Source organism: Pteronotus mesoamericanus, unplaced genomic scaffold, assembly GCF_021234165.1.
Source record: "Pteronotus mesoamericanus isolate MK-2021 breed Mesoamerican mustached bat unplaced genomic scaffold, CSHL_Meso_final scaffold_137, whole genome shotgun sequence".
NCBI lineage: Eukaryota > Metazoa > Chordata > Mammalia > Chiroptera > Mormoopidae > Pteronotus > Pteronotus mesoamericanus.
This window is the reverse complement of record NW_026555306.1, coordinates 4,626,786-4,639,914: the sequence shown is the minus strand read 5'-3', so window position 1 is coordinate 4,639,914 and position 13,129 is coordinate 4,626,786. Positions and strand designations below refer to the sequence as shown.

At 42.4% G+C, this 13,129-nt stretch overlaps 1 protein-coding gene across 1 annotated transcript; it reads left to right on the top strand.

The window, feature by feature from the left end:
* Nucleotides 1–4,548: 4,548 nt before the first annotated feature.
* BSPH1 (binder of sperm protein homolog 1) lies at nt 4,549–10,243 on the top strand. Its single transcript, XM_054588400.1, has 3 exons — nt 4,549–4,621; nt 9,367–9,498; nt 10,089–10,243. Exons 1-3 carry the CDS (start codon nt 4,549–4,551, stop codon nt 10,232–10,234), a joined length of 351 nt encoding a protein of 116 aa, XP_054444375.1. The 3' UTR covers nt 10,235–10,243.
* The last annotated feature ends 2,886 nt before the right edge of the window (nt 10,244–13,129 follow it).

Genomic DNA, 13,129 nt, shown 5'->3' with positions numbered 1-13,129 from the left:
AAGCAATACGTTTGGGGTCTCATTTTATTGCCCCTTTGGTGCCATGTTATCACTTCACAGGCTTGGGCGTTTGTAGAGTCGGAGGTTTTGAGGTTGAATTTTCTCGTGTGGCAGCCTCTTGGCCCCCATTTTCTTGGTCTCTGTCTATCTCTGCCTTTGCTTCTTTCTCTGTCTCTCCTGTACCATCTGCGTCTTCCTTCTTTCTCCTGCTTCTTTATATCTCTTTCTCTGTCTCTAAGTTTTGTCCAGCCTCACTCTGTCTCATTCTGCCTTGAATGTCTTGTGACCTTGACTTTGGCCAGACAGTCCAATTGCCTCCTTCAGCATCTTTCCTGGAATCCCCAACTGCTTTGATATATAACCTTTCAGTGTATGTGGGCTGTTTCCATTTTTAATATGCATAACCTCAGTAACACTAACAAGGCATGTTTGCAATTCATTTTATTAGGTTAATATTCACCTTTAAATATGAGTCTGTGTTCTGCCCTGGCTGGTGTGGCTCAGTGGACTGAGCACCAGCCTGCGAACCAAAGGGTCACCAGTTGGATCCCCAGTCAGGGCACAGGCCTGGGTTGTGGGCCAGGTCCCCAGTAGGGGGCGCTCAAGAGGCAACCACACATTGGTGTTTCTCTCCCTCTCTTTCTTCCTCCTTTCCCCTCTCTCTGAAAATAAATAAATAAAATCTTTAAAAATATATACAAGCCTGTATTCTTGATACATTGACAAGTAAATCTTATACACTTTATATGCAGGAAGTATGTCAGTAAGATGATATACCTAATTGGTTCATGTAACATGCAGCAATAATCGATGCTATTGTGAAAGCTATATGAAATAAGTTATGAAGAACTTTCAGGTGTATAGAATAAGGAAATATGTCAATAATTTATATGAAAATTGTGAAAGTTAATCAACTAGTCAACTTTCAGGAGAACATTATACCCCTTTAAGATAAAATATTGGTATGATTTAAATAATAAACAAGGCAGGATAATAGGGATTAAGTGTTTACCTCTATATATACCCATATCTATATAGTTATTTGGTATTCCAGACTCCTGTTGCTAAACAGAATCTTTAGGAATACATTTATTCCATTTAGGCCATGGATTTTTTTTAAATCCCATTTTAGAATTCTTCCAATATGGTGAGCATAAGTTAAAATATAATCATAATTTTTCCACTCTTCACATTTTCCATGCAAAGCCTCTTTTTCTTCTAGGTATCATCAAGAATATAAAGAGCATGAGAAAAAGAAAAATGTCATGGAGAAAAAAGGAATACACTAAGCCATGTCTTCTCATTCATCAAACCTCAAAACAGCAGATTTTACAAAAAATATGTCAAGAAAAGCATTCCTGTGACTCTATGACAGCTAAGAATTTAAACAATTTTTCAGGGATTGTTATGTATAGGCAAAAGGCTTTAGTGATTGAAGACTATTGAGATTTGTGCAAACAAATCCTAGATGAAATATCCCAGAAAAAAAAATGGGATTCGAAAAACTTCCCTCTGAATTATATTCTACTGTGCATACAAAAAGTTTAGTGACCCCGTTAGATGTGCTCATTCTTCGCCCGCCTATCAATGCACACGCATGCAGAAGTAATGGTTCTGCATAACATGAAGACGAGAAATCAAAAATAGCAGATAAGTGAGTGAGAAATTTAACCCTCTTCTGCTTCATTTGCTTTCTAAGGGATTCTTGGCTCTCCTGTGGCTAAAAACAAAGCGAACCCGATTAAGGAAATATTTGCGGAACAGGAAATTGGTGACGTGCCTTACCATTCTGACGGATGGGGAGCAAAGATGGTGATTTAGGAATTGCAAGTGGAACACGCTCTGGTTTTGTGCTCATAAAGCACTGACCATAACGGCAAAAAAATCATGAGCCAAGGACCAACTGTTATGTTGTAGAATATATTCCAGACCTGCCTTGTCCTGTTTTGGTGAAAGATATTCCAACAAGCAGGGAAAACAGCTATTATGTTCCAAGGCTGCCTGAACCACACAGGTGGGGACCGGGGTGTCCCAGCCAGGGCTCACTGGGTCACCACAGACAGACAGGCTGACACTGAGTAGTTTGTGTACAAAAAGGTTGAAGAAGTGCCAAACTCAGTGCTCTGAGAATGGAAGTATTTCATGCCAGGTCCTTGCTGATAGCAGAACAAGGTCACAGATCAAGTGGTCAGACAGTCAAAATGCTGCGCACTGAACACTAATTTGAAAAACTATCTGTGCCCGTGTTCACTGCAGTATTATTTACAAGAGCCATGATAAGGAAGCAACTTAAACATCCATCCATAGACGATGGGACAAAGAAAGTGTGGTACATATGTATAATGGAATATTACTAGGCCATGAAAAAGAATGAAATTGGACTCTTTGTGACAGCATGGATGAATACCTGGAGGGTATTAGGCTAAGTGAAATAAGTCAGAGAGAGAAAGACAAATACCCTATTATTTCACTTCCACGTGGGATCTAATGAACAACATAAACTAGCGAATCAGAAACATAAACACAGCAAACAGACTGATGGTTGTCAGACGGGAGGGAGTTTGGGGGGCTCAGTGAGAAAAGAGAAGGGATTAAGAAATACAAATTGACAGTTACAAAATCATCACAGGGATGTAAAGTGCAGCGTGGGGAACACAGTGAATAATATCGTAATAGTTATGCAGGGTGCTAGGTGGGTGCTGCACTTGTGGGGGGAACCCTTCGCAAATTATACAAATGTCTTACCACTGTGCTGGACACCTGACACTAATATTGAATGTCAACTGTAATTGAAAAATAAAATAGAAGGAACGAATACTGCTTACTATAATAAGGAAATGGACTTTTATTATTTAAAAAAGAAAGAATTCACCCGAGAATAACCCTTCTATGGCACTGGTCAAAATCCATGCAAGCACCGGGGACTAATGTGCTGCCGCCAACCCCGCCCAGTGCAAACACTGCTCGCAAGGAAAGCCGTGATCCCCTGGCGCCTGCACACTAAGCTCTTGTTCTGTTACAACGCGCGGAAACTCCCCTTTTCTTCCTTTCATTGACCCAACACGCTCCCTGGAGAACACATGTTTGAGTTTTGCCTCCTCTCTCCTGATTGGTGGATTTTGCAATAGAAGACTTGTCTTCTCCCAAACGCCGGCACCACGGCGTCGGTTTCTGTGCGTGCAGGGCAACCAGCCCTTGCTGGTCACAGAAGTTCAAGCGGGTCTTAGGAGATGAACGCTGAGATGCTGCCAGGAATTCCCAAAGGCCAATTGCATTGTCCATGGACACATCTGTACGTCCAAGATTTAGGGACAAACTTTCTCACGAGTGTAGGAAGCAGCACACGCACACAGAAATGTCTGAAATAAGTGAAGTCACCAACTATCCCAATTGCTCGGTTTTCCCAGAGGTCGGTTTACTAAAGAGAAAGAGCTAGTGCGCAAGGGCAGCCGTCCTGCAGGTGAGCCCCTCTGATTGGACCATTGTTGACATTTTGATGGTTGTAATAGCAATTCCTTTGTTATTTTTCCAAAGGAAATTCTTGTCTTACGGATAAAAATGACGGAGACAAAATGATAGACATGCTGTCAACTTCAAAAAATTTAAGAACAGAAGAGAGTATGTTTCAGACTCCACAGTTTATCTTACACTGCGGAGGTGGGGAACGCCGGTGAGCGGAAACGCTGCATCACTTGCCCCTGAGAACTGCAAAGCCACGCTCAGCCTCCGAGGCGAATCTCCGAGGGCGGCCTGAGCACCCCGCTCTCCACGCTGAGGGTCCGCGAGCGCGCACGGGGCCGCTGCGGTCCGGCTGCCTCTCGGAGCCTCTCCGTGGGACTTCGGCCCCGGCTTTCAGACACTGGGAAGGTCTAAGACACAGAAAAACCCTCGACTGCTGTTGTGACCCTTGAAGGTCATTGTCTTGGCAACAACCTGAAATTCCGCGTAAGGACTCTTCTAATCCTCGTCTATATGTAATGCCAGTTACCCTAAGTTTGTTTTCCCCGCGCCCTCCGCCGCCCCATCTCTTCCGACACGAAGTGGGTGTTTAGCTTTGGGGCAGAGAGAGGGAGGGAGGAAAGGTGAAAAAGAAGGAAAATGAAGAGGCGAAAGAGGGAAGGAGGAGGGGCAGGGAGAAGGAGAGGGAGATGGACGAGGAGGAATGAGAAGAGAAGAAAGGGCATAAGTTGTAGGTAGAGGCTGTCCTGGCTGGTGTGGCTCAGTGGGTTGAGTGCCGGCCTGCGAACCTAAAGGTCTCCAGTTCAATTCCCAGGCAGGGCACAGGGGCACGTAAAGGCAAGCAACTGTCTCTAGCATGGATGTTTCTTTCCTATCTCCTCGTCCCCTCCCATCTCTCTAAATCTTTAAAAAAAAAACACACAAACTTAAAAGTAGGTAAAGGAGAATGAGGCGCTGGGGACAATGGAGAAAAGGGGGGCGGTTGGAAGAAGAGGGAAGTGGAAGAAGGCGGGAGGAGGGGACAGGAGGAGGCGTGGTCGTGGCTATAAAGCCCCGAGGAGGCGCTGGCACCGGCCCCGAAGGCGGAGCATGGGGCTGCGCGCAGGGATCCTGCTGCTTCGGGTCTGCTGGCTTCTCAGCATGGCCACCAATTCCCTCGAAGGTGAGGAGCTGTGGCAGGGTCTGGGGTTGGGCACGTCTACTGCCTCTGTCATCAAGTCTGAGATACTGTGGAGGGGAAGAGTCACGCTAGTTTCATAGGGGTTTAAGAAAGAGAAAGATACTCTCTATATTTTTCAGGTATTTCCAGGTAACAGACGCGATCCACTGATAGGCTTTTTTTTTTTTTTAAAGATTCAACTAATAAAAAAGAGAGATTAGGAATGTCAACTGGTAAATTCAATTGACAGAAGTCATTTACTTGATAACCATGTATCATCTCCTTTCATTACATTTTATTATTATTATTTTTAATCTTCACCCAAGAATATTTTCACTGCTTTTTAGAGAAACAGGAAGGGAGAGAGAGAAACATTGATGTGAGAGAGACGCATCGGTTGGTCGCCTCCTGTACTCGCTGGGAGAGGAACAAACCCACAAAATGCAGGCGTGTGTCCTGACTGGGAATCGAACCTCTGACCTTTCGGTTACAGGATGACGCTCCAACCACCTGAGCCACCCTAGTCAGGGAAGTGCTTCCTGGCTTACTTTTGAGAATAAGTAGCAAATGCACACACATTGAGCTCCTGCCCGTGTTGTAATCTTAAAGAAGAGTGTTTGGAGATCTGTGAACAATGCACAAGGCCTTAGTACTTAAGATTCCCTGCAACTTCAGAATTCGCTGGATATTAAAGTCTCCTAAACTGGAATTCTGAAGCAATTTTTAGTGGAAATAAGTTGTCTATGGTGTGAAAATGTATTGCACACTTGAGTGAGTCATCTGGTAGGGAGAAAAGAATGATGATTGTTGTAAGAACAGAAATCCTTATCATTGTAATAGGATCGTTGCCCTACGCTAAGCACTTTCTATGTGCTGTGTACTATGCCGAACCCGGAATTACGGTCTCACTGAATCCTCACAACAAACCTGTGGAGAGGTGAATGGCAAAGGCTTTTTTTAAACAGGTGCTAAAACTAATTCTATCTCCTTGTAAAGGTCAGAGACACATAAATAAACTTTTGTTCAACTTGTACCTTTTGGATAATACTAAAAAGAAATAAAATAAAACAAAATAGAAAAGAATGGTGAAATGATAAAACACATTTTCCATATTACAATGTGGTAAATTTTGGGGGAAATTGTGGAAAAAGTAAATGACTTACTTTTGCTTCCTGAATTTTTTTGTTTTTAAAATAATTTTAATTGTTCCTGTTCAAGAACAATATTTGGAAAATACAGTTAAGGCAAAAGGAAAAATTAGAAATCACCCACAATCACACTATTAAAAATAAACACTAATGAAATTTGGATGCATCACCTTTAAAACATTATTATTCTTACTAGAATATAATTTGGTAAAATGTTTTATTTTTATTGTATTTCAAAGGCTAAATCTAGTGAAATAAATGTTTAAAATTCTGTCTTTCAGGTGATATATCAAATGAAGGTGAGTTGATCAAAACTCTTTTATTACAGTTTGTTTTTCAATTTTGTAGTAAAATGTGAAGTTGTTGAATACCATACTTCTTTTCCTGGTAAAAAATCATATTTTTCATGAAACACTGCTATTTTTATGTCCTTGTATATAAGAAAAAGTACCTTCTATGTTAAAAATATTTATGGAAAAAGAAGAGAGCACTTATAATGTTGCTGTAAATTTTACTGTTACTATTTTTGAGTGATCAAATATTTCATTATATACAACTTTATAATGGGATTTTCTTTTTGCAAAATGTAGTCTTATAGAACATAATGAAATAGAAAATGTCTTTTGTCACCTACAGATGAAGTACAGAAATGTCCATATTCATTCATATCTCGTTATTAATACCTTATGATATTATAAAGCTCTGTTTTATTTTATTTTTAAAATGATTATTATTTCTTAAAGATTTTATTTATTGATTTTTAGACAGAGGGGAAGGGAGGGAGAAAGAGAAAGAGAGAAGCATCAATGTATGGTTGCTTCTTGTGCGCCCCCTACTGGGGACCTGGCCCACAGCACAGGCAGGTGCCCTGACTGGGAATCTAACCAGTGACCCTTTGGTTCACAGGCTGGTACTCAATCCACTGAGCCATGCCATCCAGGGCCTATATGTTATTTTAAAATTTCTTGGTGATGGATATTTTTGGATTGATTTGTATTTCTTTTACTATTATTAACTATGCCAAAATGAACATTCTTAACCTCTTAAACCAGAGAAGTACAGAGGTCAGAGGTATCTATTTTGACCAGTACAGGTTAACATTACTGGGGCGTGGGGGGGGGGGTGTTCTAATATATGCAAAAGGAAACAATCCATAGGCCTACAGAAAGTATCAGAGAAAATTACTTTATGATTGTAAACTTAAAAATGCCTAAGAACACTAGTAAAGATTACTATTTTTTTTTCAAATCCTCACTTGAGAATATGTTTATTGATTTGAGAGAGACAGAGAGAGAGAGAGAGACAGAGAGAGGGAAACATTGATTGGTTGCCTCCGTACACACCCCAACTGGGGACTGAACCTGAAACCTAGGTATGTGTCCTGACCAAAAAATCCAACCTGCAAACTTTTGGTGTATGGACAACCCTCTAACCCACTGAACCACCCAGCCAGGACAATAACTAGTTTTAATGAAAGAATTGACTATGTGGCTGATCATAAGACAAACATACACAGTCAATAGTTTTTCTCTCTGCTGATAAGAACCTACTACACATTGATGAAAAGTGAAGGATTTCTCTTGACATCCACGACAAAAACCACTTTGGAGTTAAATCCACAAGAAGTGTGCAGGCCTTACATGAAGTAACCAATACAATCATACTGAAGAACAAACAGTAAGTTCTAAAAGACACAAGATCATGTCATCTTCTTGGTTGGAAAACATAAGAATAGTGAAATAAATGTCCCCTTCAAATTTTGTTTTTCAGAAATTATTATGTACTTTCCAGAAGACAAAAGTAAGTTCATAATAAAACTTTTACTGCTAAAGTACGTTTTCTTTTCCTGTTGTAAAAATGAGGAACTCAATCAGTGCATTTTCTTTTTTTAGTAACACAATAAAAATATCCTTTTTTCTCCTTTCACAAAATGTAATAGAAGTACCTTGTAAACAGGTAAAGAAAACCGACAGAAGTCCTCTTGAATTTCAGTGGTGCTGTGTGTTTCTGCGCTTTCATCTCTGCCATCTGACAGGGGGAGTACTTAATGTGAAAGGTCATAGAAAAAAAGTCCAATAGTAATTGGGAAAATTATGAACAAAAATAGTGCTGAGTACAGAAGCACTATTTAAACCAACCATAAATATAGCATATTAAATAGCGTGGTATCAGCCTAGAGAGAGTCAAATAACAATAAGTGATATTTTCTGATGTGTGCGTGGTTGCTGACCCTGGTCTTTTTACCACCGTCTCTCTTACTTCTCCAATAATTGCAATAGATTTAATGGAAAACAAAAAATGGATCCCAGGATATGGTACTAGAATCTAATCACAGTTGTAAACATATGGATGTTTAAATGTACAGATGGTTTATTTTGTCAGCAATTTACGTTTACTTAATATCTACTGGAAAGGAAATTAAGTTGTATTCCCCTCTTGCATCAGACAGAAAACTAAGTTCCTCTTTGATCACATTTTAAATGTGAAAGAAACAAAATCACTTAGTTTAAGAAGAAATGTAGGAAATGCAAGTATGCCCTAAGGACCAGGAGAGCTTTTGAAGCAGAACAAGAATCATCTGTTATAAAAGTAACATTTAAAATGTGTGTGATGGTTGCTGCTGGCGAAAATTCAGGTAAAAGCACATATTGGTGGGAAAGATGAATTGCTCTTGTTCCTAGAGAAAGCAGCACCCATCAATGCTAAAAAGTCACATACACTTTAACCCAGTAACCTTGCACTGGGGACTCGAGTCTATAGAACCAAATGCTTCGGTGCAGAAGGATTTACATATGCCGAGTGTTTGCTTCAGTTATATTTACAGATGGAAAAAAATTCTAAATATGAGAAATATTGAATGCATTGTGGCAAAACCCGGATCACACAATACAACTCAGCATTAAAAAGGAGAGAGAGCTACAAAAGTTAAAAGTGTATGTTGAAAAGGATTCCTATGGTATGTTAAGTTATAAACTGAAGTTATTGATATAAAGTATGATTCACTTGGGGAGAGAACAGAAATCTGTGTATGTAGGTATATATACGTCTATTATGTATGGTTATAGATGTTGCATGGTTAATATAAGCTGTATGGATGGAGAGATGTATCTATCTACACAGAGAGGTGGATGGATGGATAGAGATGTCCACCTGGGCGTGGAGAAAGATGGGGAAGGATGCAAACCGGGCTGCCTGCACTCTGTGCATCCGTGCGCACGTGCGTCTGTGAGCCATGGGGGCGGGGGGCGTGTAGGATGATGGAAGGGGTATTAAGAAATACAGGCAGAAATTGTTGAACAGATAAACGCCCACATTCGTGTTTCTAAGCTGAGGGGAGATTTCTGGAACAGGGGCCAGATGCTCAGCGAAAGGCCCAGGCTGTCCCTGGCATGGGAACCAGGGGGACAGGAATGGGAGTCTCAGCACCAAGCCTTTGAGGGCGGAGCCCCCCCGGCTGTCCCCCGGGGGACTCGGAGCACGGAGGAGAACCCAGGCCGTGGCGGCTCCGGTGTCAGAGGGCGGCCACCTCAGGGGGAGGGGAGCTGTGTAACGTCTGCTCCGACAGCCCCGGAGCTGCAGAAAGGATTTGTTTTTCCCCAGATGGCAAGTGTTTCTTCCCATTCCGCTATAACAAAGGCGTGTTCTACGACTGCATCATGTTCGAGTCCAAACACAAGTGGTGCTCCTTGACTGCGACTTTCAAAGGCTACTGGAAGTACTGCTCGGCAGACGGTGAGTGTCGCCCCCTGAAGCCCTCCGGGTGGTCGCCCTGGGCACCCGAGCCCGAGCCGGGGTTCGCCGAGCTCCTCCGGAGGTTCTGGCACATGAAACTGCGAAAATAAGCTATGGGCAGCTATGAACATCATCACATCGCACCAAAGATATATAATGAGTGTTTCCTCCACATCACCTTGCAAAGAAACGTTTTAGCCCTGGCTGGTGTGGCTCTGCGGATGGAGCGCCGGCCTGAGAAGCAAAGGGTCGCGGGTTGGAGTCCCAGTCAGGGCACGAGCCTGGGTTGCGGGCCCGGTCCCCAGTAGGGGGCGCGCGAGAGGCAACCGCGCATGGGTGTTTGTGTCTCTCTCTTTCCCTTCCCCTTTCTAAAAATAAATAATAAAATCTTTTAAAAATCAGATTTCAAAAAGAAATTAAAAAGAAAAGAAAAATCTTGTAGCAGAAGCGCAGTTCCCCACCAGCACTCTGGCCATATGCTTTTGGTGGAATAGAGCACAGTGGGAAATGGCGGTGTGCATGCGAGATGCTGAAGAGGGAGCACGAGAAAGAAAGACATCTCCCTCTGCTTGCTTCTTTCTTCTCTGTAGACGTGGCAAAATGTGTGTTTCCCTTCTGGTACAGACGCACGATCTACTGGGAATGTACGGAAGACTCGGACGCGTTTGGGAAAAAATGGTGTTCGCTGACTCAGAATTATAACAAGGAAAAGGTTTGGAAATATTGTGGTTCGTGAGGAGATTTCTTGGGGGCAGGGCTGAAGAGGTTGAATCATTCTTATAGGAAAGAATACACAGTTTTTTTATGGGGAAAGCAGGAGATAGGCTTTGAAGGTGATTGGCTGTAACTGATTCGGGCTTTGATTTTGGCTATGGAGTTTCAAGCCCCAGCACTCCTACTTGCTAACTGTGGAGAAAATTAGACCCTTAAAAAAATGGTGTATGGACTGGGGGTGATCGTGAGGTGTCATTGTCATCAATTATAGCAAATGTCCCAGTCTGGCGGGGGACGTTGGTCACGGGAAAGACTGTGCTTCTGTGTGGGGTCAGCAGGTATATGGGAGCTCTGTCTCCTGCTCAATATTGTTGTGAACCTAAAATTGCAGAAAATAAAGTCTGTTATAAAATGCATTATCATGATTAAGAATTACTTTTAAAACAGAAAAAAATACACTTATTTTTAACTGAGGCGGGACCTGAGGTAGGAATATAAGTGCTGACGTGGTCACGCGTTAGAATGAGGATCAGAGCGTCTCATGAACCGGGGTGATGAGGCCAAAGGGAGCTGGTGCCTGGCAGGTTACCTCACGGTGGGTCATAGTTTTCTGGAACCATTGCGGAAATAAGCGAGTTTTATGTCTTCACAAAGACAGTTTATTGAACAATTAAAATAGATGCTATGCTACATGCATTATTAATCTTTTTAAAAAGATGTTAGTTATTTATTTTTAGAGAGAGGGGAAGGGAGGGAGAAAGAGGAGAGAAACAATGATGTGAGAGAGAAACACTGGCTGCACCCTGACCAGACCGAACCCGCAGCCCAGGCATGTGCCCTGACTGGGAATCGAACCAGCGACATTTCGCTTTGCAGAACAACAGCCAGCCAACTGAGCCACCCCAGTCAAGGCTGTTACTATGAATCTTTATAACAACCACACGAGGTGAAATTGTCACCATTTTCAGAAACTATGAGTCAAGTGGATTAACTAATTTCCTTTTTTGGAGGGGATTGACTAATTTTCAAAGAGTTATATAGCTTTAAGACTTTTATGATATAAAATGGTGATAAAGCCCTGGCTGGTGTGCCTCAGTAGACTGAGTGTCAGCCTGCGAACCAAAGGGTGGCTGGTTCGATTCCCAGTCAGGACACATGCCTGGGTTGCAGGCCAGGTCCCCAGTAGGGGGCGTGAGAGGCAACCACACATTGTTCCTTCTCTCCCTCTCTTTCTCTCTCCCTTCCCCTTTCTCTAGAAATAAATAAATAGTCTTTTTTTTTTTTAATGGTGATAAAAGTAAGAAGCTAAACAGCGTTACCACATGACCCAGAAATTCTGCTTCTAGGCACATACTCAAATGGATTGAAAGTTGGGGACTTGAACAAACATTTCTACATCAATTTTTTTTGCAGCGCTGTTCACAATAGACAAAGGAGGAGACAACCCAAGTGTCCATCAACAGATGAATGAATGAATAAAATGTGGTAGAGCCATACAATGCAATATTATTCAGCCTTAAAAAGCAACAAAGTTGAGCCCTGTCTGGGTGCTCAGTTGGCTGGAGCACCATCCCATACACCAAAAGGTGGCAGGTTTGCTTTCCTGCCAGGGCACATACCTAGGTTGTGGATTCGATCCCCAGTGGGAGCACGTACAGGAGGAGGCAACCAGTTGATCTCTCTCTCTCTCTTAAAAAAAAAAAGAAAGAAAGAAAGAAAAAGAGAAAAAATCAATTAAAAGAAAAAGCAATGAGATTGATACATTCTACCACATCGATGAACCTTGAAATCATTATACTAAGTGAAATAAGGCAGACACAAAAGACCACATATTGTATAATTCCATTTTTACAGGAAAATTCTTAGAGACAGACAGGGGATGAGAGGTTACCGGGGGCTGGGAGGAGGAGAGAACAGAGAATTATTGCTTCACAGTGCAGAGCTTCTCGGGGTTCACCAAAACAGCAGCCTGGCTGTTTTCCATTATCTTGTACAAACATGAACGTGCTATGGGTCCTCACGGGGTCACCAAAGCAAAAACTGGGTGTCTTGACCTTACCCCTTGCAGCCTGTTCTTCACCTCACTTACTGTTCCTGTTCATGTCTTCTCTGAAAGCCCCTGCAAGCGCACAAAACATGCCCCAGGAGCAACCTTCACGCCGAGAAACCAGTGGCCTCTTGGCTGCTGTCCAGGAAAGGTTCCCCGCAGTGACTGGCATCTCACTTAGGGCGCCTCTCCCGGCGTTGAAGATTCAGAGAATCCTCACTTCCCCCTTCCCCCCACACCTGTGCAACCAAGGGATCTCTCCTTCTCTGTCTTTTTTTAAAGATTATTTATGGAAAATGTATTAAATGGTAGGCGGTGTGGCCAGCTGCTGGATTACATTTGCGTTTTCACAGAATCCTCATAGCGAACTTGCAGACTCGGTTTACCGTCCGCCCTTTTGTGGTAGAAGATATTAAAATGGAGCAACCAGTCCGAGACTCTGTAGCTCCCATTAGAAGGGCCTGCTGGGGTCTTCTGTGAATGTCAATTTATTTCTCACTTTTTCCAGGGTGTGCGGAGGGCGTGTTCCCTCCTCTCTTTTGCCCTTCCCATCATTGCCCCTCATAGGGCAAATAGATATTTTAAAATTAAAACCGATAACCCTAAATTAATTTTCAGATTGTCAGCTATTCAGATACTTATAATAGTCTGTTCACTTTTTGTAAGTTTTAGGAGTTTTTTTCCCTAGTCTTTACTCAAGGATGTATTTATTGATTTAGACAGTAAGGGTGGGAGGTGGAGAGAGAGAAGTGAGAGAGAGAAACATCAATTGGTTGCCTCCCATACGCAGTGCAACCTAGCTATGTGCCGACCAGGAATCGAACCCTCAGCCTTTTGGCACACGGATGACACGCCAACCAACTAAGCCAC

Bases quoted from the DNA above. Each gene is read 5' to 3' on its own strand.
- BSPH1 (XM_054588400.1), top strand. From the start codon at position 4,549: ATGGGGCTGCGCGCAGGGATCCTGCTGCTTCGGGTCTGCTGGCTTCTC. The intron at 4,622-9,366 runs GTGAGGAGCTGT...GTTTTTCCCCAG, and splicing joins GGCCACCAATTCCCTCGAAG to ATGGCAAGTGTTTCTTCCCA. The intron at 9,499-10,088 runs GTGAGTGTCGCC...TCTTCTCTGTAG, and splicing joins GAAGTACTGCTCGGCAGACG to ACGTGGCAAAATGTGTGTTT.